Source organism: Falco cherrug, chromosome 8 (assembly GCF_023634085.1).
Source record: "Falco cherrug isolate bFalChe1 chromosome 8, bFalChe1.pri, whole genome shotgun sequence".
NCBI classification, from domain to species: Eukaryota; Metazoa; Chordata; class Aves; order Falconiformes; family Falconidae; genus Falco; species Falco cherrug.
Window position 1 is genome coordinate 16,024,969 of NC_073704.1, and position 25,111 is coordinate 16,050,079.

At 41.7% G+C, this 25,111-nt stretch overlaps 3 protein-coding genes across 6 annotated transcripts in view; all 3 read right to left on the reverse strand.

The window, feature by feature from the left end:
• Nucleotides 1–6,966, reverse strand: part of NBEAL1 (neurobeachin like 1) — an 88,715-nt gene extending 81,749 nt beyond the window's left edge. The window contains exon 1 of one of the 4 annotated variants that reach the window (XR_003561599.2): nucleotides 6,595–6,966. Coding sequence is in view for 3 of the 4 variants with exons in the window: in XM_027810785.2 (XP_027666586.2) it covers nucleotides 6,595–6,645 (51 nt within the window). In the remaining variant the exon portion in view is untranslated. The remainder of the gene's footprint in view (nucleotides 1–6,594) is intronic. The other 3 variants (XM_027810785.2, XM_027810786.2, XM_027810784.2) reach the window with 3 other exon arrangements.
• A 6,096-nt stretch (nucleotides 6,967–13,062) lies between these two features.
• LOC129736628 (gamma-crystallin B-like) lies at nucleotides 13,063–16,708 on the reverse strand. Its single transcript, XM_055718351.1, is given in 4 exon segments — nucleotides 13,063–13,797; nucleotides 14,504–14,533; nucleotides 15,413–15,743; nucleotides 16,700–16,708. Coding segments are annotated over 4 exon segments (714 nt in total). The 3' UTR covers nucleotides 13,063–13,453.
• Nucleotides 16,709–21,565: 4,857 nt separating this feature from the next.
• On the reverse strand, nucleotides 21,566–24,843 carry LOC102057589 (gamma-crystallin B-like). The gene is given in 6 exon segments (XM_055718352.1): nucleotides 21,566–21,615; nucleotides 21,618–21,749; nucleotides 21,752–21,839; nucleotides 22,834–23,075; nucleotides 23,162–23,254; nucleotides 24,756–24,843. Coding segments are annotated over 6 exon segments (693 nt in total).
• Between the last annotated feature and the right edge of the window lie 268 nt (nucleotides 24,844–25,111).

The following is a 25,111-nucleotide window of genomic DNA, read 5'->3' on the forward strand; positions in this document are numbered from 1 at the left end:
TTTTTTTTTTTTTCCCCTCACAAATCTCATTTTTCTCTCTATGGATGGCCCTCATTTTGACAGGCAACAGTACAATTTCCATTCCTGTCAGCTCCTCAAGTCAACTGAACAACCATCAGCAGGTGGTCATCCTGGTACCTAATTGAGGAAGGTAATGGCTACTCTAAGTTAAGCAACTACTGTCTTGTACATATACACTCAGTTGTTTATATGAAAGATTCTATATTTGTAAATATCAAAATTATGAGACATGTCTTTAAATAGCAGACAGTATATTCAGAACCAAAGACCAACTGTTCTTGTTTGTCTACATCCATTCTTAGTTCAGCATCTCACAAGGACAGGACAAAGATATTTTCACTAACACATGTCCACAAGTGACTTGTGACATGGTCCTTTACAAATTACACTCTCTCGGAATGCAAAATTATTTAAAACAATTTGCAGAAAAGATATTTCACACAGCAATTGTTTAATAGAACTTCACTCACTAGTTTTACCAGAGGCATGAATTCATGTGACAGGGACTTATGAAAAACTACTTTTAGTGAACATTTGGTTTGCTCAAGCGTTCATCTAGCTGCAAGTTGAATACTTCTTTATCCTAACATAACAAAGGCGATATATAGTGATGCAATATGAATCACTGACAAACCAACAATTGCACAAGAATGAAGACAAGTGCAAGCTAAGTCAGGATGAGATCATATTTGAGATGCAGAGGTCAGTGTTTCACACTGGACTTACAGTTTAATATCAAAGATCATATTCTTGTTGAATTACCACAACTGTGTCTCACCAAAACTAAGCATAGTTCTGCTAAAACCATGTTTCTTTGAGAAACACAACTACAACAACAAATCCAGTGCAATCATAGCACTTTCTGCAGCCCTACAAAAATCATGTCTAAAAGCTGATCTGAGCATAAATTTCAGCTTATTTACAAATTTTATACGGGGACAGAGGTTAAAAATCTCTGGCAAGCAAAAAATCATGTTATTTACTATAAACTGATGAACCATCCCTTGTAATTTTATAATGCTCTCCCAGAAGATATACATTTGCTATTGCTTGCTGAACATCACATTAAATGCCCCAATCTTTGGTGCAGGTGACAGAGGGATTCAGTTGAAGTATAGAATATTGTCTGGGAGGCAGTACTTTGTCAAACAGTAGTGAAAGGATGCTGACAATATGTCAGGACCCCTTTTGTGAGCGACAGCCGACCAGCAGGTCAGCTTAGCAAGATCATAACACCACGCACTGAGAAAATTGGTATGTTCTTGCTTCAAGCCAACTTTTTTGACTGTCAGGATTGCCCTTTTTATGTTAGTTTTTGTCCAACACAAGGTGGCTGACGCTAACAGAATTCCCTCCCAAGGAGTACATCCTTGAAAGGATCCAAAGGCATATAGATTTATTCTCACAATTCAAGGTCAAATTTTATCATCTCACTTCTATACAGTATGCTAGGATTAAGACATGGGAACAGGGAATGAATGGAAATTATTCTCTTTTACAGACTCTTCTCACAGCACAGAGTACACATTAATTTAAATGACCCATTTAGTCCTCCTAATGCAAATGTAAGTTTAACTCAAGCCAATTAAATGCACGCATTTATATGCTAAAGCTTTAGTTTCGATGTATTTGCATTGCAATAGTCTTCCAATTGTAGAGACAGCCATGCAATTACAGAAAAGTTAGCACTGCTAGCACACCACAGTTTGTTGCACTTTGCTCATTACAGTGGTCAGCTCCTGACTAACACTGAAGTCATGATTTCTCCCAAGACCACTTATTTTCTCATTCAAGCCGCCACCTTCCGATTCCTGTAAGGCAACCTATAAGGACCTCAGAGAAGGAAAAAATAAGTCAAAGCAACAGGACTCTAACCACTTTAGGACATTTCTAGGGTAACACATATAGCCACGTTTAATGGGGTTTTTTCTGTCTAGCTTTTGTTCTGTGCTACAATATTAAACAAGAAGATATTTATAATATATAGATATCCCTCACTATGCCAGAGAGAAAACATATTTATCTCAATACAATTAGATTTTATAAAACCGAGAAATACAGCACAACATAAAAAAGTGCATTTAAGATGACAGCTCATACAAAAGTCTGCTGCTCCTAACACAGCAAGGGATGCGATTGTCTCAGCTACCTGCATTAGTAAAGACCAGAACATTATGATTTGCTTTACAGCTGCTACCACACAGAGTCCCTACTGTATTAATGACACCAAGATTGTGTGTCCCCTCTTGGAAATGTGAAGCACAGGCTAGAAGCTGGCTGAAGAATGTACTCACGGTTTTTCTTTCTAACTACTATATCACCTACAAGACAAAGCTGTATTTAAATAAAATCACGAGCTTTACTGAAGATGAGATTGTAAGAAAAAATTCAGAAGCACTCTAATGCAACAAAACCTGAAGATTTTCTGAGGTGCATATGGCAGCTAAGTGCCTCCATTTATGCTTTTGAAATCTCTCCTGAAGGCAATTGGGGGTATTTATTTTTTTTTTTTTATAGAGGAGAAAAATCTCTCTCCATATGAAAAAGTATCTGATTCCTTTCCATGTAAAATATAAAATATCAGAAATACTGACATGCTTTATATCTAAGACTCAAATACAGACCAGAACAACTGGAGAATATCAAATATACATAAATCTTACGGGTAAGGTGGAGGTTCAACATTTTTCATTTGAATCAGCAGTAATAGTTACTTCAGACGATTATAAAACAAGAATTAATTGTGTATACTGATACATAACTAACATATAAGAAAAGGTTAAGCAACTAATACTACAACAATAATATTATTACAGCCATGTTGGTCTAAGGCTACTAGGCAAAACTGGTAAAGATTAGCTTCGTCACGTGAACATACCAAGGTCAGAGACACACATGAAAACGTCCTTTTCCCAGACCACTCAAGCTCACCTACAAGAGCTCTTCTCCCGCTGTACACTTACATTAGTAAAGCATTTTAAGGTATCTAAGTTTTTCATGCTCCTGTGTAGGTTATTGAAGGCTTTGAACTGACAATCTATATGCTTGACTACCACTGTCTACCAAGCCTACTGGAGAAAATTTTTCCTAGTGACTTCTACAGAAAGGACCTGTGTCACCTATTCTACACATGACTATTTTAAAACACGCACATTCCTACATTTGCATGAGAGGACAGCAGCTTACAGCCATATGAATATTCAAGTGAATAACAGCATTGTACATTAACAGAGAATTTAACAGAAAAAAAGAAACCACAAAACCGTTTGAAACTGAAAATCATCAAAAAACATGTCAGCAAGTTGCATCCTTAGCAAGGCTTTCTTTACAGAGAGCCTGACATCATCATTAAAAAAAAAACACCACCAAACACAACAACAAAAAACTCAATGCAGGAACAGCTCAGACTATTAACAATACAGTGCTGTGATACCACCCCAGTGACTCAAATCTAAAGCTCACTAAAATTTAATGAATTTTTGAACTGCTTCCATGCAACACCAGAAGCATCCTAAATTGCGTGTGGCTACTGCTTTCATTAGGCATCTTAAACAGCAGACTGATCTGCAGCTTTGTAGTTACTGCCCTACAGGATGGCTTTCGGGGGAACAGAAGTAGAAAAAAAGAAATCCAAAACCAAATCCCAACCTTAGGTTAGAAATTGCAAGATGAAAAACAACTGAATACCAACTAAAATTGAACTTTTGCAGCCTTAAAAACAACCTTAAAAGAAAGAAAAAAGGGAGAAGAAACCACCTCACAGATGGCATGATCCGAAGACTGCTTCTGTAGAGATCCTAAGCTACATGCTGCTCTCTGCCCTAATCTCCAACTCCTAAAATGCACAAGAGGCAATGAAAATAGAGAAATGCCTTCTTGATGTTACTCTGCATAAAAGTAATTGTTGCAACTGACACCCGAGAGATATCAAGTGATCACAAAGAACAAGAGTCATGACCCAGGATAGATGGTAAGATGGTAACACAGCATTATCCATCACTTCAAAGCCGTAAACAGCCCTGCTGCTGTAGCACAGGGTGCTATATTTAACTTATTATCACAAAGGACTCAATTATCTAAAAAAGGCAAGACAAACAAGGCTACTTACTAAGAACAATCTGAAGCATCATACAGAAAAGGAGTTTGGATTTCACTGTTTCTTTACCTAACAAGACTGCAAAAGCTAAAGCCACACATCTCTGATTTGTGGCACAACAAATTCCCACCTTACCCAACTGTGACTCTCCAGCAGTTTTTGTAGTTTGGAAAAATTGCCTAGCTTTCCTTCCATGGATGTCAGCCACAACAAAGTCATGACAGCACAACATACAGTGTATATATATATATATATACACACACACACACACGATACTACACTTCCCTGGGCAGTCCCAAGCATGAAAAGACTTTGTCCTAAATCACTGTATCCTGTCACTGGTGATTATTGCTACACCTTCCCATTGTGCTAGGTGCTTCAAGGAGAACAAAGTACAGCACACAGACATTTTCAATACATGACTGAACAATCTAATGTATGTTAAGGCTTCACAACATTTTACATCCTAAGACCTACTTTCTTCAGTTGCTTTTAACATCACTAAACTTATTCCGAGATTAAACACTGTTATGGTGGATGCCTGCCTCAAGCAGAATGAGATAACATTTTAACCTGAACAGGGTGGGGGTAAACACCAGTTTTGCGTATAGCACTTTTTGAAAAAGTAAAGACTCCCTCTTTGGAGTCAATCTAGTTGCCTTCAAAACTTGAAGGCAAGGTATTTTATTTTTTAAAATTTATCTTTTCCTACTTAAGAACAAGTTCTTATCAACACATGAAGCCACCTAATCATGCCCTTAATATATGGGTCTGGAAGAAAAAAAAGGCCAAAAAAGCCACCAACAGCTCATGGAAGCTGAGTATATAAAAAAATGCTGTTGTTTTTATTTTAATAGTCCATCCTCCACCACCTGGGAGCTGACTAGACTGTGTACACATAGTTCTCAGAAAGAAACTGAACATTAAGTGATCTAAAGCATACATTTTAACTAGCACTCCTTTATTTACACAAACTTCCTGCTAGCATGTGGACAACATGGAGATGAAAAGCATACGATCTGAATGAAAGGTTCCAGCAAAGGGGGAGAAAGTGTAAGACAGACAAGAGAGTTTTATAAAAAACTAGGGAAGAAAGAGCCAAAGAACGGCTGGGCAAAGAAATTGAGAGCTTGGCTCATCTCTGCAGCCCTGTCTCCCAAAGCTGAGGAAAGCCTAGATTCTTGGAGTCTGTTCCAAGTGCCTTTGTTCTTCTCACACCGATGAACTCACTGGCAAAACATCCATCTCCTCCAGTGCTAGTCCATTTCCTACTACCATTGGCATTACTACATTAGTTTAAAAGGCAAAGCTCTATGTAAATATGTTTCAACCCAACAGATCACCCACACAGGTAGCCATAAGAAGTCATACCATGCTGTTATGTTTGCACTCGTTTTATTTTTAACTACATATAGAGCATTAGGGTTACAAACTCACATAAACAAAAATTAAGAGAAAGTACAATTAAGACTGCTTTGTGCAACCTTCATCCACTGCTTTGTGCACTTGCATTGTTAAAATGGTCTGTACTTAAAATCTCACATTCTATACTCCCCAGATGGGCCTTATCTAGAAATGAACTGGGCAGAACAAGAGAATGTTTATTCTACTGGTTTTAGAAGTTGAAGAAACTGTGATACATATGAAGCATGACACTGCAAAAAGAAAAGGCAAAACAAATGCAAAGAATAACACCACCAAAAGCTATCCCTGCCACTGCATTCCTATATGACAGTAAGAAGTCCTTTCCCCTGCCTTTACGGTTATTTTTTGTGTCCTTATTTTACAGATATCTATTTAGATAATCTTCAACCTTATTTGTGTACATATTCAGTACACCTGGCACCAATTAGGACCTGTGCTTTAAACATATGAATTGCTTTACCCTGCAAAATGCAAATGGAGACAGGACAGTATTTTAATAAGTCCTGCCAGGTGAAGGAAATTAATCATCATTAATGGAGCACTTAGACATTATGGTGATAACCAGCAAAGGAAGACTCAGGAGTAACTTTATAATCTGGCTCTTTGGGAAGGCTTTCACTAATATAGTTTAAATTAAAACTGGAGCTGTACAGAAAACTGTAAGTATAAACCTAAATGCTAGGCAGCAGTGAATCAAATGAATACAATATAACCTAATGCCACGACCCTACAAAACAAAGTATTACGTGAACATGTGCATTCACATCATTACAATAGTTAGAAGATATCGCTACAACTGCTTAAACTGAGCCAAGAACACTGTGCAATTAATTCACACCTCACGCACAAAAAAGGCCCACCTGAACATCAAACCAAGAGATGAGGTTGTAGTTTAAGTGCATTACAACCTCAGAGAAGCTGGACAAGTCTATGCAGCTTCTAAGAAAAAAAAAAAAAAGCGTTAAAAGATATTTAAGATACACTTTAAATACCTGACTTCCAAACAAAAGAGCAAAAAGACACACAAATACCTCCCACCCCGAAATATTTACCTTACTGCAGTAAAGCATCCAAAGCTCATACAGCCTCTCCCGGGATGCCATTCCTTCCCTTCGTCTTCTCGTCGACACCAGCTACTTTCGTTCAAGACCCTACCATGCTCAGGTGCCAGGTGCTCCTTACGCAGTTTGTGCTTTATTATTGCAGTTATATCATAACCCGAGAAGGCGAGGATGGAAACAACAGCGTCTCAGTCTCTCCTTTCCGGGTAAACAGCGTAGCACAGCACAAGCAACCGCAGGCAAGTGTCAAGCATGTCCGTCCCTCGCCAGCGCTGCTTCGGTTTTAATCTCTGAAAGTGAAAACGTACCCTTCAGGCCCCGGCTGGAGGAAGGAAAAATCCGTACGCAAAGGCCAGGCGCGACCCGGGGAATTAGGCGGCAGCCGGTGGCATCGCTTTCGTCCCTGACACCACTACCCCCGAGGCGGAGGAGCCTGGCTTCTCGTTTCCGCGGCGCTTTCCCCTTCCCGCAGGAGCCAGCGGCGGGAAGCAGCAGGGTGCTGAGGGGAGCCGGAGCCCGGAGGGCGCGGGGAGGCGGCGGTAAGGCGGGTCACCCTCCCGCCGGGGCACGGCCGCCCGCCCGACAGCGACAGCCGCCGCCACCGCCCTACTGCCCCGCTACCCGACTCCACAGGCGGCCCCCGGCGGGCCCAGGCAGCGACGTCTCCCGCAGATTAGTGGCTGCCCGTGCAGAGGCGCCAGCCGCGGCCTGTCCCGTCCCCCGCAGGGCGCGGGAGAAGCCCCGCGCCGCCCCGCCGCCCGCTCCCGGGCCACGCAGCTGCCCCGCGCCGCCACCTACCGCGCCCTCGGCCCCCCCGCACCACCGCCGCCTCTCCCCGAACGTACCCGGGCCGCGGCGGGGGGCGGCCGGCCAACGCCGCGCGGCAGCCAGGCAGCGGAGGGGGCCGGGCCTCGCCACATCGCCCGCCCCGCCCGCATTCCGGCACACGCCCCGGGCCGCTGCCGAGGGGCGGGGAGGCCGTGGGCGCCATCTTGGCTACGGGCAGTAGCAGCCGCTCCGCTCCGGGCGGAGCGCCCGAGGCCACGCTGCGGCTCTAGCGCCAGCCTGGCGGCCGCGGCGCAACGCCTCTGCCCGGGGCCGCTGGCGGGAGCAGGGGGTCCCGCGGGGCGGGCTGGGCCGGGGCGCTGAGGATGGATGCGTGCCGCAGCCCGCCGCGCCTCAGCTGAGGAGCAGCTGGTTCCTGTCAGACGGCAGGCCCCGCTGCCGTACCAGCATCTGCCCGCCCGTAAAAGCGTCGACATTCCCAATCCTGTGGGACAGAGCACCTCAGGAAACCTCCATGCTGCTTTACAAGTGGTAGAGGTTATCAAGCACATACGTGGTTTTGGGTGTGCTCCAGAGAGGCCTGCCTGCATAGCCCGAGGAGCGTGGGCTTGCACACACCGAAGTACTGCCTTAAAGCAGCTCGTAACATCGTATGGAGAGCTTGTGTAGGGCTGAGGAAACGCTCTTGAAAGAAAGTTACATTTCTAAACGAGAAATATGATAAGACATTCCTCAGCTTCCCGGTGTGGCTCCTTCCTGGCCTGCCAGTAGCAGGCTGCCCCTGTGGAGGCACAGTGCTCCTGCGTGTCCAGTGGCACAGCCCTTGCAGGGGGGCTCACAGGGCACTCGCCGGGGAACGGGCTTCCCGCCAAATCCCTCTGCTCCCTTGGAAAGTGGCGCTGGAAATTATCGTTGTGTCAGCCTCAAAAGAAGGGCAAAGGAGACTCAAGGAATCCTGTGCCTTCTCCCATTGGCTGGGAGAATCACAGTCCTGCAACCTCTGGCCACAGCCCTGGTCCTTCTGCCACTGGGTCACCTCCTCAGCTGGGTAAATCCTATACAGCTTCATGTGATGCAGCTTTCATTGCACAGTTGATTCCTTTGCAGTAGATTTCCACACCGCTGCCATGGTTTCATGCAAGGTTTGGAAATCCTTTGCAAGGGAATTGACTGTGCAATATCATTATACAGTCTGTTGTATAAAAAACTACTAGGGATGGATAAGTGTCACCAAGAGCCCAGAGACAGTCTGAGATTGCTCCACGCAACATACCTTTGCGTATTTGTCTTGCTTTTATAAGACTGATGAAGATTCCCTGGAGGAATTTAAGGACTAATCTGTGCTCGGTGTTGTTTCATGCAGATCAGCAGTCCAGGAGCGGGAGAAGTATCTTTTACTGCAATATCTAAACATAGTTCCTAGCATGGATGGAGGGACACTGACAAAAATGAGTCTGCAAAATCATTTCTAGTCCTGTGATACATGTGCTGTGGTACTTGCTGCTAGCCACAACAGCCTCTCACCTTGAGGTTACAACATGATTTTTTTCATCAAGGAAAAAAAAAAAAATCAGAGTTCATCTCTGCCCCCAGGGCAGGATCTCCTATGCTTAAACCACTCTGGACCCCTCTCTGTGAACAGTCTCCAGGAACAGAGGACATTCTGCCTTCTCTAAAATGACAGAGTTTTCTCAGGGCTTGAGTTACTGCTAGGAGCTCTGCCCAAATAGCCAATCTGCATCACCTTCGAAGCAAAGGCAAACCATTATTATTTGTCCCTTCCACAGTAATATGGGAAGAGAAAGCTCTTCATAGTGTGGTTTCTGAGTTACAGATTTTTATCACGTTTTCTTAGAGCCTTTTCTAAACAACAGCCTATTTCAAACTTCTACAGATTTCTCCCTTTGAAGAAGTCAGGCCGAAGGAAAGCCGTATACAAACCTCAATCCTTCCTGGAGGTACTGCTCTGCTTTCTTGCATTACTGACTTTTCCAAACTGTAGCTGCTCCCATGTACAGAAGTCCTACAATAGGGTCTAGTGAAACAACAAAAAACCCATCCACTAATAGAAATGGGAGACTCCTCCCCCTTGTTAAATGCCACCACCCATATAATTAGGATGCTCACAGACTATAAAGTAGCCATTTTCAACTTTGCTGGAGTTGGGGTGATACAGTTATGGTAGTAGGCCTAGGCAGCTATTGCTGCTTGTGTAAGCAATTTGTGTCATATAACTACTCTAGCGGAAAATAAAGTATTTGTCTTTTACAACAAGATAGTCTGTTCTAGTGGCACACAGGGTGAGGGTCTCCTGGTCTGATTTTTCTAGAGGTCTTCCTAAATGAGGTAGCTCACTGTAAAGTTCTTAAGGGGACTTTTGGATGTCTGTATTACTGAGTGTGGGTTAAGTTTACTCTTTGTCAGTACAAGTTTTTGCTGTTTTTTTTCTTATAGGCAAATATGAGCAATAATGAGAGAGGTCAGTAGGAAAGGTGGACTACAGCTCTGTCCCCACAGGTATAGTATAATTCTAAATTAATTTATATTTCAGTATTTTGTAAAGACTCAGCTAAGGATATGGAAGTCAAAGAATGGAAGAAGATGTAAAAAGAAGTATTATCAGCAATATATAGGCACTTTAAAATGTGAGTGTTTAAGGACTGGTCTAGCTGTGAAAGCTAATTATTAGCCTTTTCATCACTGTCCCTTCTATAGTTATGTAGTAGTTGTTTCATGCAACTTAAATAGCCAGGTAGGCAGTGTTTGTATTTCATTGTTCCTTAGCTGCTGATTTGTGGCAACTGTCTGTTTAAAACAGTGGTTATTTATCATACGTTGTTCATTACTTGTGGTTTTGTACTCTCTTCAGTAGCTGTATATTAGTAACTCAGCCATCTTACTATGGACTGAACTTGTCAGTCAGCAAGTTCAGGTGACAGAATGGGTAGAGAAGGGTGTGGATAGGGAGGAGGCATGAATCTGAGGTTAAAGAAAGATTCAACAGAAGAATGGACCATGTTGGTTTGCAGCTTTGAGTCCAAGGACCTCTGAAGTAGCAGGAAAAAACCACACACCTTAGAGTAATGCTTTTCTTAAGCTATACTTGTTTTCTGCAGAAGTAAATGACAAAGGCAAAAGTCTGTATCTGACTTTCAGATATTCTGAAACCTGTTGTTTGGCTCTAAGGCATCTACTGAGATAATGCCCCAGGCCAGTAAAAATCATGCTGAGATAGGACTATGGCAAAGCTTTTATCTGAGGTTTTCTTTGATATCTTGGGGCTAATGCTTTGTGTATTAACAATGAGGACCTGAAATATGCTTAGAAATTACCCTGTCTCTCAGCTCTTCCATCTTCCTTTACAAACAGACCCTTGCACAAAAGCAAGAAATAATCTTTACATTCCAAGTAAGTGAGCGGCCTTGGCAGGTGCATATAAAACATCCAAGATCATGATACCTTTTGCTGTATGTAAAGAAATAGGACTTTGTGGATGCTAGTTTCTAGACATTCAAGCCAAATTAACTTGAATTTGCATTTGGAGTGGCTATTGGAAAAGGAGGAAGCTGGCCCTTGCAAGATGCCAAGGCCTCTGGGATGGTACTTTGCTGAAAGAAGCACAGGATCAGCTTGCCTTGAGTTTCCCTGGCTATGATTGCACAAAATGCCTGTGCAATTGTTCTATTGGGTAAGCCAGCAAACTTAATTAGTGTTTATTCTTCCTCCTGTCACCACAGTCATATCGTACCCCAGGTAGTTCAGGGCTTGTTAGTTGTTTGCAAAATTGTTGCTCTGCTTTCATATATGTGGGGTTAAACCATTCACCAGACTTAAATTCAGGAAGGGATTTACCCCAGGGTAGCCTGGGACTGTGGTGAGTCATTTTGTGCTTTCTCCTTTCAGCTTGTTTCCACAGGGGGCCTTCAATATAATGAATCCCCCACTGTAAAAGGTCCAGGCAGTGGCTTGATCTCTTCTGCTCCTTTTCTGTAGCACAGGCTCCCTTACCACAGGCCTAACAAGTTTGCAGCTGTGCTAGGAATGTTCTTGTGTAGGATACATCTTAAAGACTCTTCCAGACTAAATATATAGTATGTGCTTATGTGCTTTGGTCAGCCTAGATTCTTACGAGTTCTAACAGCCAGTTAAGATTCGTGGGTGGGTGTTCAGGCTTAGAACTGCCCCTCTCTTTTGCTGTCATTCAGGTTAGCTATGTTAGCACTAGCATGTGTGGACTCATGCTACAGCTGTTTTTGTTTTGCAGGCTCAAAGATGCCAGTTGCTGCTGCACAAGACTGCATGGCAAAAGTGTTCTGCTTCTTCCACCAAACTGACATTTCATTCCAAGTTAGCCATTCATTTACTGTCCACCATGTTATTGCCAGTGACCAGTAAAGTTACCATACTTGCACTTCAAGTCATTCTGCTTTAGTTAAGAAGTTGTTTAATAAATGATTTCATGATGTTGCAGTGCTCAGCAGATCTGGATCTGCAGCATGGCTCGTGAAAGCAATCAGTGTGTCAGGGAAAAAAACAACCACGTGGCAGCAACCAAGGTTTAAGGATGTGTAGGTGTTGGTGGTCTCTGGTGATCTGTCTGAACTTTGTTCCCTCTCAGCTGACAGGGTAAGGTTGTCCTGTGAATGCCTGCTATAGCAACTTGGGGCCTAACTCTTCTTGGTTCTGTGAAGAGTGCAAATGAAGGGAAATAACTAAAGGAAAATGGGCTTAGGAAAGCACCAGCTGCTGCTAGAGATGGGATTCTTCCAAAATGTTAGCACTGTGGCCTCTCGGATGTTAGGTGTTGGCTGCAGCACAGTGCCTGCTTCTAAGTAGGATGTGAAACCAAGGCTGTACCTTTCCCTGTGCTCTTGTGAATCCTCCAGGGATCCTGCTAGCCGAACTCCTGACACAGAAATGGTATGGAGACCTGAATGATGGCTAGTGTTGTAAAACTTGAAAGCAGAATTTTAAAGATCCTACAGTGTTGTATAAACAGCATGCTGTTAAAGTATGTGTGAGACTTGTGGGGGCCCACTTGCACACAAAACCGGTTGTAGACTTTCTAACATAATGGGTCTCTCTTCTGGTTTCCAACCCCAGACTCTAGGGAAAGTGGCTACTTCTCTGTGCTGTGGAGGGTCAACATGAGTTCAAGTCTACAAGTGTGAGGTCCTGGCTAAACAAAAGAGCATAGTGTAGGCCCTGAGCTGGAAATAGGAGCGATGCAATCCTGTGCAGAATTTGGGACTTAATGCCAAATGGCAGCGGGAACTATTAGGCACCAAGGCTGTTTTTCCATCATGAAGTGAATAAGCAACTGAAAGATTTATTTTGATACCTATAGCACTACAAAGTCATTGACAAAAGTAGTTCTTATTAATAAACATGGTAAATAAATGTTTTGCTCTGTCTTAAGTCATCTTGTGTCACAGCTGCAGGCTTGGTATGCAGTACCTCCATGATGATACTGTGGTTGAGAACTTGCCAATCTATTCACAGGAGAACTATTTATAAGAAGGACATTGCTTTTATGAGACCATTCATGATGTAAGGTACACCCTGTAATAAATTCAAGCACAGATTTGGTCCCATGGATTCAGTCATAGGTGGATTTTTGGTTTTTCATTGTCATAAATGAATATTGTATTTTATTTTTTCCTCTAAGGTCTGAAATAATATTTTTCTTCAAAGAGGCTATTTTTAAATTGATCTGAGACTGCAGATTAGAATTCAACTTGGCAATTTAGATGCAGGTTTTCTGTGAGCTTGTGTGTTACCAGCTCATCTCCACTGACTTCAGGAGAATTACTCCTACCGGCAAGCACAGTCTTTGAAGCCCACTGTAGTCAAGACACTTTCTGATTCAGCCTTTTATTTAAAGCCCAGCCAAGCACTGCAAGAAAAGGAAGCGTAATCCATGTAGGCTCTGAAACTCCTTGGCCTTAATAAAGTACTAATGGCACTGCTTATTGACGTATAGCTTGGGAAAGTGCTGGTTAGGAAATATCCACATTGGTTGGAAGTTTCCAACTTTGGCAGTCATGGAACCTGAGTCAGTGAATCATCGGTACTCACCAGGCCTCAGGAGGTACTGTGGTCCTCAGAAGTGCAGCTGTTCATAGAAAACCCAGCTTTCTTCAAGTGTGTTACAAGACTGGATGTCCCTGTAGTGAAAGTCAACCTGGAGAGAAGAGCAGTTACCTATGAACTCCAATATTCTGCCTGCAAAGTAATTCCTATTATAGATCTGTAGCTGGCTGAGGTCCTGGGGCGGTGAAAGCAAATCCAGACACAGATGCACAGGATGCCTGGTGGCAGTTCTAGGTGACTGCAGCTTGCTAGATGAATACTGATGCTGGCAACACAACAGTGAATAGCCACTAGTATGTGCAGAAAAGTCAGTTTAACAGTAATAAATCTGAGTCCTAATTTAAAGCAGCGGTGCTGTGAGTCCTTTCTGTTCCAGTGAGAGTAGAACTGCAGTTGCTTTGAAAGCGTTGCAGTACGGTAGGAAGCAGAAGCAGGGTCTAGTCAAGATCACTACACTTAAACTGTACATGCAGGTAAGAAATAAGCTCAGTGGATTGCCACAGCAGTCACATGCCCTCGGTGTTCCTAGGTGTTGATGTGATAACTGGATAAGGCTCTGGCTGGGACAGAGGGAAGCTTTTCCTGGTCCTATTTTTGTTGCATGGCTTTAGGTGGGCAGGTTTTTTTGTTTTTCATTTACTAAGATAATAAACTGCTTCAAGACTGATTCTGACTCTTATATCTAGCACAGCAAAGATTTGATGTTGAAAAAATACTTTCTGCTCTTATGTCAATGCTCAATACAGTTTTTGCAGGTGCTCAAGTGCAGTTGTATAGACACAAGAGTACTGCTGCTGTGCAAAACCAACATCTTACTCTGTTTAAAAAAAAAAAAACCAAAACCACCCCAACAACACTTTAGTATCTACGTCTGTGCAATCAAACTTTCTGCACAGTCTTGTTCTGAATCTGCAAAGCATGCATAAATGTGTCCTAATTCTAGGAATTTTTTTCTACCTCCATATTAATTCTTAGTTTCTCTGCTCCTCAGATACTTCCCATCAGTCCATCCTGTTCTCACCCTTCTCATCTGACTTCTTTCCCGTTACAGCTTGAAAGGACACAAGAATGTGCACTAGTTTTCAGCACTTGGACCCAGAACTTGGCTTAGCTCAGCAAAGCCTAGAACTGTGTCACTGGAGAGAAAAAAAAAAAACAAAACAAAAACCAAAACCAACCCAAAAAAACAAACAGACACAAATTGCAAGCTGTATTATCCTATGTAGTTGGAATCTATCTGGAAACTTGCTGTGATTTTCTATGTAGCTTCTACTGGACAGGAAAACTGTGAATTATAGATAAAGCTTACAACACGGATGAACTTTTCATGAATATTGGAGGGACATTTTCCACTCTTAAGGCTATTCTTGGGCCAAATCTCAAATCCTTAGCCTTATGTGTGAGTATTGAAATCTTTCACATCTTGGCAACCTCTCGCCTCTTAGTAAAACTCTTTCAGGGAATTAATCTGGGAGAGAGAAACTTAGATCTATTCTGGGCTGGAGTATTCAGAAAAAAACCCAATCTATCATGAATCAAATATGCCTTCATTTGCAGCTCAAATACATGGTGGTGGCTCTACAATAGGATGCGTCAGGTTGCCTCTGTAGTAGTGTAGTCCCCAACTTTGTCTACCTTGAAAGAAGAGCATTGACTGGGACATAGGAGATGTGGTTTTGTTGTCAGCTCTGTACTGAACTTACTAGTTTAGATCATGTATAGCCAGAGCGGTTTTAGAAGATTGGTGAAGTGCTTATATATATATATAAACTAACAGGTAAACATACTATTAAAATAAAAATTAATATAATAACCTTCCCACCCACCCCCAAGTACTAACCAACCATTTGTTTGGCTAAGAATCCCAATTGACTTACCTACCTCTTTGGGAGTCTAAACCCCATTAGGTGATTCTAATATAGGCAGTAACATACATGGAGACAATATGGAAAACTTACAGCTGTGATGATACAACAAGACCTAATGGAGTCACTGAAGCCAGTCCAGTGCTGGGAGTCAGGATATTCTCCCTTCCTCAGGAGGTACTGATAGCCTATATAGTTGGGATATTCATAGACCATCCAGCAGCCAGTTTCCACCTTGAGAGAGTTGCAGCAGTTGAGATAGGCACGCAGGTCTGGCTGGTCTGTGATGGCTTCACAGGAGCAGCCCTCGAAGACTCTGTTGTCAAAGAAAGTGATCTGCAATAAAACAAAAGTAACCTCAGTCACACTGGAAAGTGAAAGCTGGCTTTGTTTTGCCTAGATTGCACAAAGCCATCTGAAGACTGCAGGAGTCCATAGGGACACTTCTACCAGGCCCAAAGACTAGCAAAGCCCTTATCCTCTTTCTATAGGATGCACAACTGGTGTTGTCATATCTCTAGTACTACAAATGACTGTGGTAGTGGTGGATGTCCCTTTGGGACTCTGTGAATTGGGGTGCAACTTTCATTGTGACGTCATGCTGGAAATAGCCTCTCAGCAGCTTCATGACAAATTTTTGGGAGCGTTTGGAGAAAGTGAAACTCAAATTGCTCTGTGACTGAAAGCTCCAGGGACAACTTCTGTGTATCACACAACCTTTCAACTTTGTGCCTATCTCCTGCACCCCGTCCTGGCCTCCTAGAAATCTTCTGCAATGTAGAATACAGGTGAAGGAAGGAATAATTTTCCTAGATGTGAACAGTGCTGAAGCTTTCACCTCTTTTGCTGACGAAGGAGCAAAACAAGACTGTTGTGTCTAACCCAGGTTAATAATTGAGCACTCTAGGTCCCGTTGGGCAGCTATATCTTAGCAGCGGTAAAATCATTAGATTCACACTTAAATTCAGTGGCATTGTTTGGCAATATTTACTACATTTGCTTGGAATAGAGTACTTCAACTGTTATATTCCCGTGCATCTTACAAGTCTAAGAATATATAAACTTTAGATCTCTTTCAGTAGCTGACAAACTCAAAGGGAAACTAGCCAGACAGAAAAAATAAAATCAAAACATTTTTATGTGTAAATGTTTTAGCATTTGAAAGCTTGCAAGCAAACTACAAGGCTTTCTTTAGGAAACTTACCAAAGAGCTAGATAATAAAATCACTCTAGGTTTACCCTCTGCTAATTTGTTGGTAGACCAACAAACTGTTTGCAAACATACTTGCCTACAGAGAGCTATGCATGCCCTAGGTTGTTTGTCAGTGCTCCAGTCGCTCAGCTGTTCTTACCTTTGCCATTTTTGCCAGGGTTTAGCTGTGAAAGCTCAGCATGCAGGAGGAGTGAGCAGTACTTTATATAGAATGCACAGTGCCGCATCCACAGGAACAGGATAAAAAATATTTTTTTGCTCAGTAAAGAGAATGAATTTTTTTCCTCTCCCCCTCTCCAGGTCATTCTCTAAACAAAAGTAATAACAGTAGTTTGTGGGGTACCAACTTTATTATTACTGTGAGTAAGCAGAGGAACAGAGTCAAGGGTAGGTCAAGCAATATTTCTGTTATTTTACTGATGGAACATGTTCAAGTGGAAGTGCTGGAAATGCTGCAGCAGAATTGTTTCCTGTCACTTCATTTTTAATCTCTCTCAGTTCCCTGATTATATGAGCCAAAGTTTTTTTAATGCATATGGTTTCCCAGTGATGGCACTATAAAATGGTTTTCACAGTATGCTAATAAAAACTGTCCTGATTTTCAAGAGCCTTCAGACCAGGTATTGCTGCCTGTTTCCTTTAATAGTGAGAGTACGTGTATGAGTGAGAAAATGGTGCAATCAAAAATGTTTACATACATCCAGGCTTTACTGCTGAAATTCTGTATTAATGTAGTGCAAAGTTCAAGAGACTAGAAGTTGAAGGATGGATATGGCTTGTTAAAGACAGAGGAGAGCCTTTTCAAATCTGCACAGAGGATTGTTTCACTTGAGAGATGTGCATATTTTTGGAGCTTAGATATGAGTCATTGAAGCAAATACAACAGCGTAATAATTTCTACAGCTGAAGAAACTTTAATTGTAGTTGAACATAAAGTTGTTTAGGAAGAACATTGTTAAGTTTTCAGTCTGATCTGATTAATCACAAGAGGCACTCAGAACTGCTCATTCTGCACCCTTGCTTGATATGGTGTAGTGTAATTCTCAGTCAATTGATTTATTGCAGGAGTCTTTAGAAGTCTGGGCAATAGGCAGCCTCAAAGTGGATTTATTGGAAGTACAGGCTGAAGCTCATGTATTCTGGGCTATTTAGGTAAAGTTATTTTGCTGATGATCATCTTTGGGTTCTAGCAGGAACTTTTTTTCTCAGTTTGTCTCATTTGAGTAATGGGATGTAACCTGAGTAAAAGTTCTACCAGTGCTACATCAGGCCTTTTAAGTATTTTCTGTTCAGTCTAGTATTTAGAAGGCCTAAGTACAAACTAATGTTAAAATATCAAGGAAATGTTATCTATTTGAAATAAAAAAAAAAAAATAAAAAATATATATAAAAATCCAAGACTGTTTTTCAAAGGAAAAAGATAAACAGCACAGTTTTTACTTATTCTTCTGGAGTGTTAAACATTTCTCTGTAACTTCCCCCTGCCCACCCCAAGGGACCATTCCCTTCTTTCCTGCTTGCATTCCTTTTCTTCCACACCCACCTCTGAACTAACCTTCACAAAACACTGTCACCTGTAGTGTCACATTTTCATGTTTCCTGCTTATACCGCATGGAGCAATAGTGGATCGTTTTGTCTCACTGGCTTCTTGTTCAACCAAAATGCTACGTATTTGTGCATTATTGCAGGTGTCTTTCACTGTAAGTCTTGTGTGGTGGTTTCATGAAGCTACAAAGTTTCATGGGCAAATCTTTAGCGGGCCTGTTTTTACACAGCTGTAGTTGTGCTTCTAATGGGTGTTGTAAATAGTATCACTCCTGTTAGCCTCTCTCAGAGGTTCTTCCTCAGTGAGGAAATTGTAGCCTTAAATACTGAAAGCGGACTGAGGGAAGGGTATGACTTTAAGTCTAGTAGTTGCTTCTAAATACCTCCATGCTTTCTTTGGATCAAAAATAACTTCTTCCTGATGGTTAATGCTAAGCAAATTGAATTCACCTACAGGAGCAACTTCTCTGTGCAGGCCTGTACTTGCATTTCTCAAAGATCTGTGACAGGCTTGGAAGTGTTGCACTTTTCTTTGTTCTTTCTGTGATCATGCTTGCTTTGTGGAGCATCCCATATGGTCCTTCACAGTGCCCGTGGGCACTTGGCTTGGTGATGAAGTTTGGAACTTGAGAGACCAGAGTAGGGGCAGTGATGTGTGAATTCCTCATTGTAGCTACAGATGTAGAGCCGCCATCACGGGTCAGCCCAGCAGCCCAGCTAGCCAAGTAACTTGGCAGCAACTGCAACCATGAGTATGCACCAAGGGAAGCAAATACAGATGATACTTCTTTCAAACTTCAAGACCTCAAGTACTTCTAGCTCAAGAGGCTTCCTGAGCAGGACGTTACTTCTCACTGGTTAATTGCCCCTCCATGAATTTATCTTCCAAGTACTGATCCAGCTTCTCCTTGAATCCTGTAGACTTGCTGCTCCCAGGACTCTATGCCACAGATGGGCTGCTCACTGCAGGAAGGGCTGTGAATTGATCTTAAACTCGGGAGCTAAAATATCTTGTTAGCCAAATGGTATCCATGACCTGAGGAGTCTGGTTATTTACATCTGTTCCAACCGCCCTCAACTAGTGTGCTGTTATGACAGCTGCTTTTACATGGAGTTTGACTGCTGTTGCATCCCAGAAAAACTCAAGTGTAGGGATAATCTGAAAATAGCAGTGTTTGTGCAGAGAAACATATCGTGCATGCCAGAAACTGTAATGCCTGCTACCAACCATAAAGCAAGCTACAGGAAACTAGAAGACATTAGTGAAAACTTTGGTGCTCTCTGTGAATTTGTAGTGTTTCTTTTCTTTGGCACCTTTGTTCTTAATGTCTGCTTAACATTTTCTGAGCATTTGCAAACAAAAGCAAGTAAAAACTCTCAGTGCTCCTTGAAAACTATGAATTGCCACCATTCCTGTCTCAGGTGGAGAAATCTGGAGAGGTGTAGCCATACCTAAACTCTAGGACACAGCAGAGTCAAGAATCCAGACATCCTAACTATCTCTCTGATCACTGAATAGTACATTTCTGTTCGTTCTTGCCTTGACCAAAGGAATGCCGGCATGTAGCCTACACATCACTTTGTCGCCGTATTTCCCACTTGCACTAATTGAACTGGATACTTTGTTGGAATACATAGGCATATGTTAATTGCTCTCTGGGGAGATGGTCTGGTTTTTATTTTATTCTTGCTGAAAGCAAATGAAGTATTTTTGTTCCCTGTTCTAAGCAAGGAAATAGATACTGTGCTTGAACTGCTGCATTATTTTGCAAACCCATGTTAGCATGCTAACCTAAGCACGCTAACACACATATTGCTTATATGTGCGCTTTCTATAAATGTACAATATTAGACACTTGTGAACAAGAGGAAACAGGCTTTTTCAGACCTCTGCCTTGAGAGCTGAATTGTTCATGTTTCATTTCTCTCTGGCTGAAGCATGATGTTCTTATGTACACCAGCCATTTGCAGCAGCTGAACAGCCTTTTTTGTGCTGTAAAGGACATGCAGAAGGGCAGAGATAGTGTCCCATGTACAAAAGAAAGGACAATAATGGTGAAGAATATTTCTATTTTCCTCTCTAGTGTTGTCAGGGAAAGACTGGTGAGGATCACTAACAAGCTATTACTGGTGGGTCACGTGAGAATGAAATAATGGCTAAATGAGATCTCTGACATTAGCAAGTAGAGCTGTGAGTTTTAAGCAGTCTACCTCACTGCTGTAGAAGTTGCTTGGCTTTATTCAAGGACTCCATTATCAGAATGTTTACTAGGCAAAACAAAATCAAAGCCTACAATTCAAAGCCCAGATGAAATGATTTTAAATTAAGCCTGTACTAGTTAAGGTTGCAGAGTGTTCCAGTCGTTCTGGGCTCTCTATACTGCTTTCTCTTTCCAAAGGTCTCCAGCACCTTGCTGAATAGCAGTAGTATATTTGCCTAACTGCCTGAAAAAAAAAATCTAGACACTACTAACTAAATGAGAAGAGGAATGTTAAGATGTGAAATCTCTTAACTGTGTTTTATTGTATTTTATTATGGCTCTCATTCATTATTGCACAGAGTACCTGCTGACACAGGATTCAGTGATGATTTGTAGGCATATACATTATTATTTCAATGATAGTCAATCCTGCAATAGACTTTTTCCAGCACAACAAGATGTTGTCCTGTTTCTGCTCCACACTGGTATGCTTACTTAATTCTTTTTGCATGCAGAATAGCCTGGTAATTGAGGCATTTGGCTCAATCTCCTGCTGCAGCAGATCAGTGAAGTTCTGAAGTTAGTAAAGGCAGGGTGGCTGACAGCAGCTAAACAACTAGTTCATGAAGTACAAGTTCACTAAAACTTGCTGTATAAAGGTGATGTGATTAAAGGATCTGGAAAAATTCTTTCTGGAGGTATCAGCTGGGATAAGACTGAAAAGCTTTGCTGGACTGGTGGTAGCATGGAAGCAGCTTGTTTGTGTGAAGAATTTGATGCCAAATACAGCATTCACCTTGTTCTGAGGTCCTCTGTATCTTTCTGTCCTTTTCCTCCTCAGTTAGTACTTCATTGGATATAGCTATTAATGGGACTTACTTTTCTGTTCCACAGTACATGATTAAAACTGAACTGTTAAAAGTTCAACTGCATATTGTTAACCCTTTAAGTATAGAGCTGGAAGCTACTCCTAGATCAAAACTTGTAAAACTGGAAAAACTCAGATGAAAGAATCAGACCTTCCCCAACACACTAGGGTTAGCAATATGCAGTTATATTTAAATTATCATGTACTGTGGAACAGCTGGATAACTGTGAATATTTTTCAAAGCATTCCCCCTCTCCCCCTGAAATGTGAGAGAAATCGGATTTCCCTCTGGACTGCACAACTTTAATTTCTTTTTAGTACTGAAGGAAGATTTGTTTGAATGCGGATTTTGTAATGCATTCATGGTTTATTTAACATGGGAGCAATAACTCAGTACAAGTCAACCAGCCTGTGCAAAGAGACAATTTTGGCATTTACTGCCCCCAGTCAAGGAATCTTCTGTACTCTCTGGGTTTCAGCAAATACTATTAGCCCCTGAATTTGAGCATTTCATACAAGATCCAAGAGCCACCTAAAACACTGAGGGAGCAGATCTTGGGAAGATGGATATAGCCTGGACTGATGGGCAATCATAAATAAGCTCCAACATTTGGCCTTGGAGCTCCTCTTTTTCATAGAGCTGAATCTTGTGGGAAACAGAATTCTGTAGTGGCAAACACAGTAAAAATGTAGGAAAGACATAAGTTTAACTGATTCTGACATTATGGAACAAGACAGACATACAGAAAAAGGGGTATTTGCCTTTACATGCTAATACATGCATTTCTGAGAAATTGTGTTCTATTCTACAGATTCACTCTTTTGAAGGTAATAGAGGAGGCTCAATTTTTACCCACATGGAGGAACTCAGATGTGCCAGTAAATGGCTATGATCACATGTGTAGCAGAAGTAAATGGAGAATGCTTTATGATTTAAAGAAATGGGATTTATAAGGACTCTATATTGTGACAATAGGAGAAAATGTATTCATGTGACTTTGAGATGATCTGTGGCACTTACTCGTGACCAGGCATGAATAATGTGGCCTTTTCAGAATTATGCTACTAGAAGACATTTACAACATTACTCTATATGCTCCCATCATACACTGGTGTGCAGGCAATCGCCATGTGCCAAACTCCTGGGGTATATGAAGCATGGGCACATGGAGTGTTCCTGCTGCTATGGCTTATACAGTATAGTATATCTTACTAACCAGAGAGGTATTTTAGCAAATATTAATTCTTTGTCTGATTTAACCAGCACAGTTTTTATGTTAGGAAAGCCGTACTCATTGCAAATCTGATTTAAGGTATTCTTGTGTCATTGAATTGTAACACAGTATGGTCATGAGCAAGTTGCACGCACCAGCCCACAGCAGAACTTTATATCAGCTGGCCCTGCTAGCCCTTCCCTGTGCAATGTAGAAACATTCTTGACCTAGAAATAGTCACTCAGCTTTCTTTTAGCATCTCCAAGTTATGCACAGGCCTAGAAATAGCACTGATATTAAACAGATTATTTCCTTCATCATCAGTGAAACTCTTCATTGCCTTAGTGATCTTTGCCTATCTCTCAAGTTGCTTGGTATAACTGTATTCTTAAAGGATAAACTATACTCAGTTTCTTAAACTGTGATACATTGCCAAGAACTCACTCACAGGATTACATGGCAAGACCTGATGAAGTTGCAGAGACTGAGCCATTTCTGGAAGTCAGGATAGTCTCCCCTTTTTAAGAAGTACTGGTGTCCTGAGTAAGTGTGGTTCTCATAAATCATCCAGCTGCCTTTTTCCACCTGGATGGAATTGCATGATTTTACATAGAACCACAGGTCAAGGTGGTCACTGCTACTTTCATAGTAGTGGCCCCAGGAGCTCATCTTCATTAAAAAATGATCTGCAATATAAACATCTGCAAAGACTCATAGTCCATCTCAGTGTCTGTGTCAGAGCAGGGTACTGATGTACTGAGGCATCACTTACCTTTCCCATTTTTGGCAGTTTGCTGAGGTGAAGGCTGAAAGCTGTGAGCAAACACTGTGGTTGCTTTTATATACCATAGTCCTAATGCTGCATCTGCAAAAAGTAACACAAAAAGGCCCTTTCTAAGTTGCAGGGAGATCTCGTGTTTTGTCTTTATTGTAGTTATGGTATTTATTGCATTTACCATGTAGGACTCTTTATTTTTCTGGGGTTTCGGCTGCATTTGCTGATGCTATGTGCAAGTGAATTAGTGTGTAACTGTGTACTACGCTTTCAGCTGGTATCAACTGTCCATGTGGTGTACCTGACCCAAAGGGAGATGTGTGTATAAGAATGGTTCTTTACAGAACCTGCTTTGCCTGAAAGCTAATGAACTCAGCAGACCTGAGCAGTTTGTGGTGTAGGCCTGTTCCTCTCCTTCCCCGCTCTGTCTCGAATACCTCTTGCCTAAGCTTGTCCCTTAGTAATCTTTCCTTTTGAGAGAGCAGATGAACTTTGCATCAATTTCAGTATTTTGTTACCCGCTTTATCCTGAAAACAGGAAAAGTCTCCATCTCACATGGCATTAGTTTTTGCCTACTAATCCCTTCTATTGTGTACAGCTTTTAACACAGGTGTGTGAGGAGGAAATAGTGATTGCAAGTTGCAGTCCTTTTGTGTTGTGTCGTTAACTGCTGCATTCCTGAAGTCTAAAAAGATTAAAATCAAGTAGTTCTTACTAGATGTTTACCAGTGTATTTGAATTACTGGCTAACATCATAAATCAGTTGGTTCAATTTTTTCCCCTTTGAAAGTCTGTTTTAAAAATTCAAAGGCAGCAAGCTGCATTAAACTTAAGTTGCTGTTTATCTGGAACCAGGAAGGATTGCTGTTTAATGCTAAAGCACAGTGCTTTAACACTGAAGCACAGCTAGCAGGTTACAGAAAACTATATTCCTCTGTTTGGGAACTTTTCCTTTGTCGTATTTTGTCTTGTTTGGTGCAGGACTGGAACAAACCTTTACTTATTCTATCCTGATTATAATTTTCTTGCACCTAAATCTTAGACTCTTAAAAACAAATGGCTTCATGGAATATGCAAAGCTGGTTATATAAGTGTCTTATATCACCAGTAGGTGAGGCTTCAGATCAAAAGAAACTACTGCACTCCAAAAACAAATTTATAATCTTATGTATTTGGGGAAAGTCAGTCAAGCATGTAAAGACCTTGTTGACATGATTCATCAGTTAACTTGGCATGCAGATGCACACCTTTGTAGATCTACTTTTTTTGTAGATTTAAAAGAGCTCTGTTTGCAACTACATATTCTCCACTTCCAGTGGAACAAATGACTGTTTGTGGCTGTAAGTAGGGAGAGCAGGGCAAGGTTTGGGAGACTTAGTGGAGCACAGCTTTGCTTACAAGGTTCCAGGCCAAAGAAAAGGGCTTTCAGTGCTGTAACAAGAAAGGAAAGAGGAAGACAAGAGTGTATTCTGGGGAAACAGATGGGGGAATAGGAAACCTCCACCATCACATCCTTCCATCACAAATCACTTCACTGATGTTTTTTTTAACTGTATCCTTATTAAATGACAGGGAATAATGTGCACTCACCATTTCCACATAGGTTTGATACCTTCCTGTCCTCTTCAGTATATTCAGCCCTATTCTTCCAGGCTTTCTGGGTTACCTCAAACCACATGCCTTCATCCTGTTGGATTTCCTTGTCATGATGTTTGCTTGACTGTTGTACTTGACTTGATGTATTGTTGCTGTTACTGTAAGTACACTGTTCAGGGCTTGATATTTGCCTGCTGGCTGGTTGGGTTGCTGACCTGGACTCAATGGAACTGGGAACAGGCAGTGTGAGCATGCAGGAAATACTTAATACAGAGAGTTAGTGCAAAGTTGTTACAGCACTTTAATGTCACATCTGACTCTATCTCAAAGTGTAACCCCTTGTGTATAGA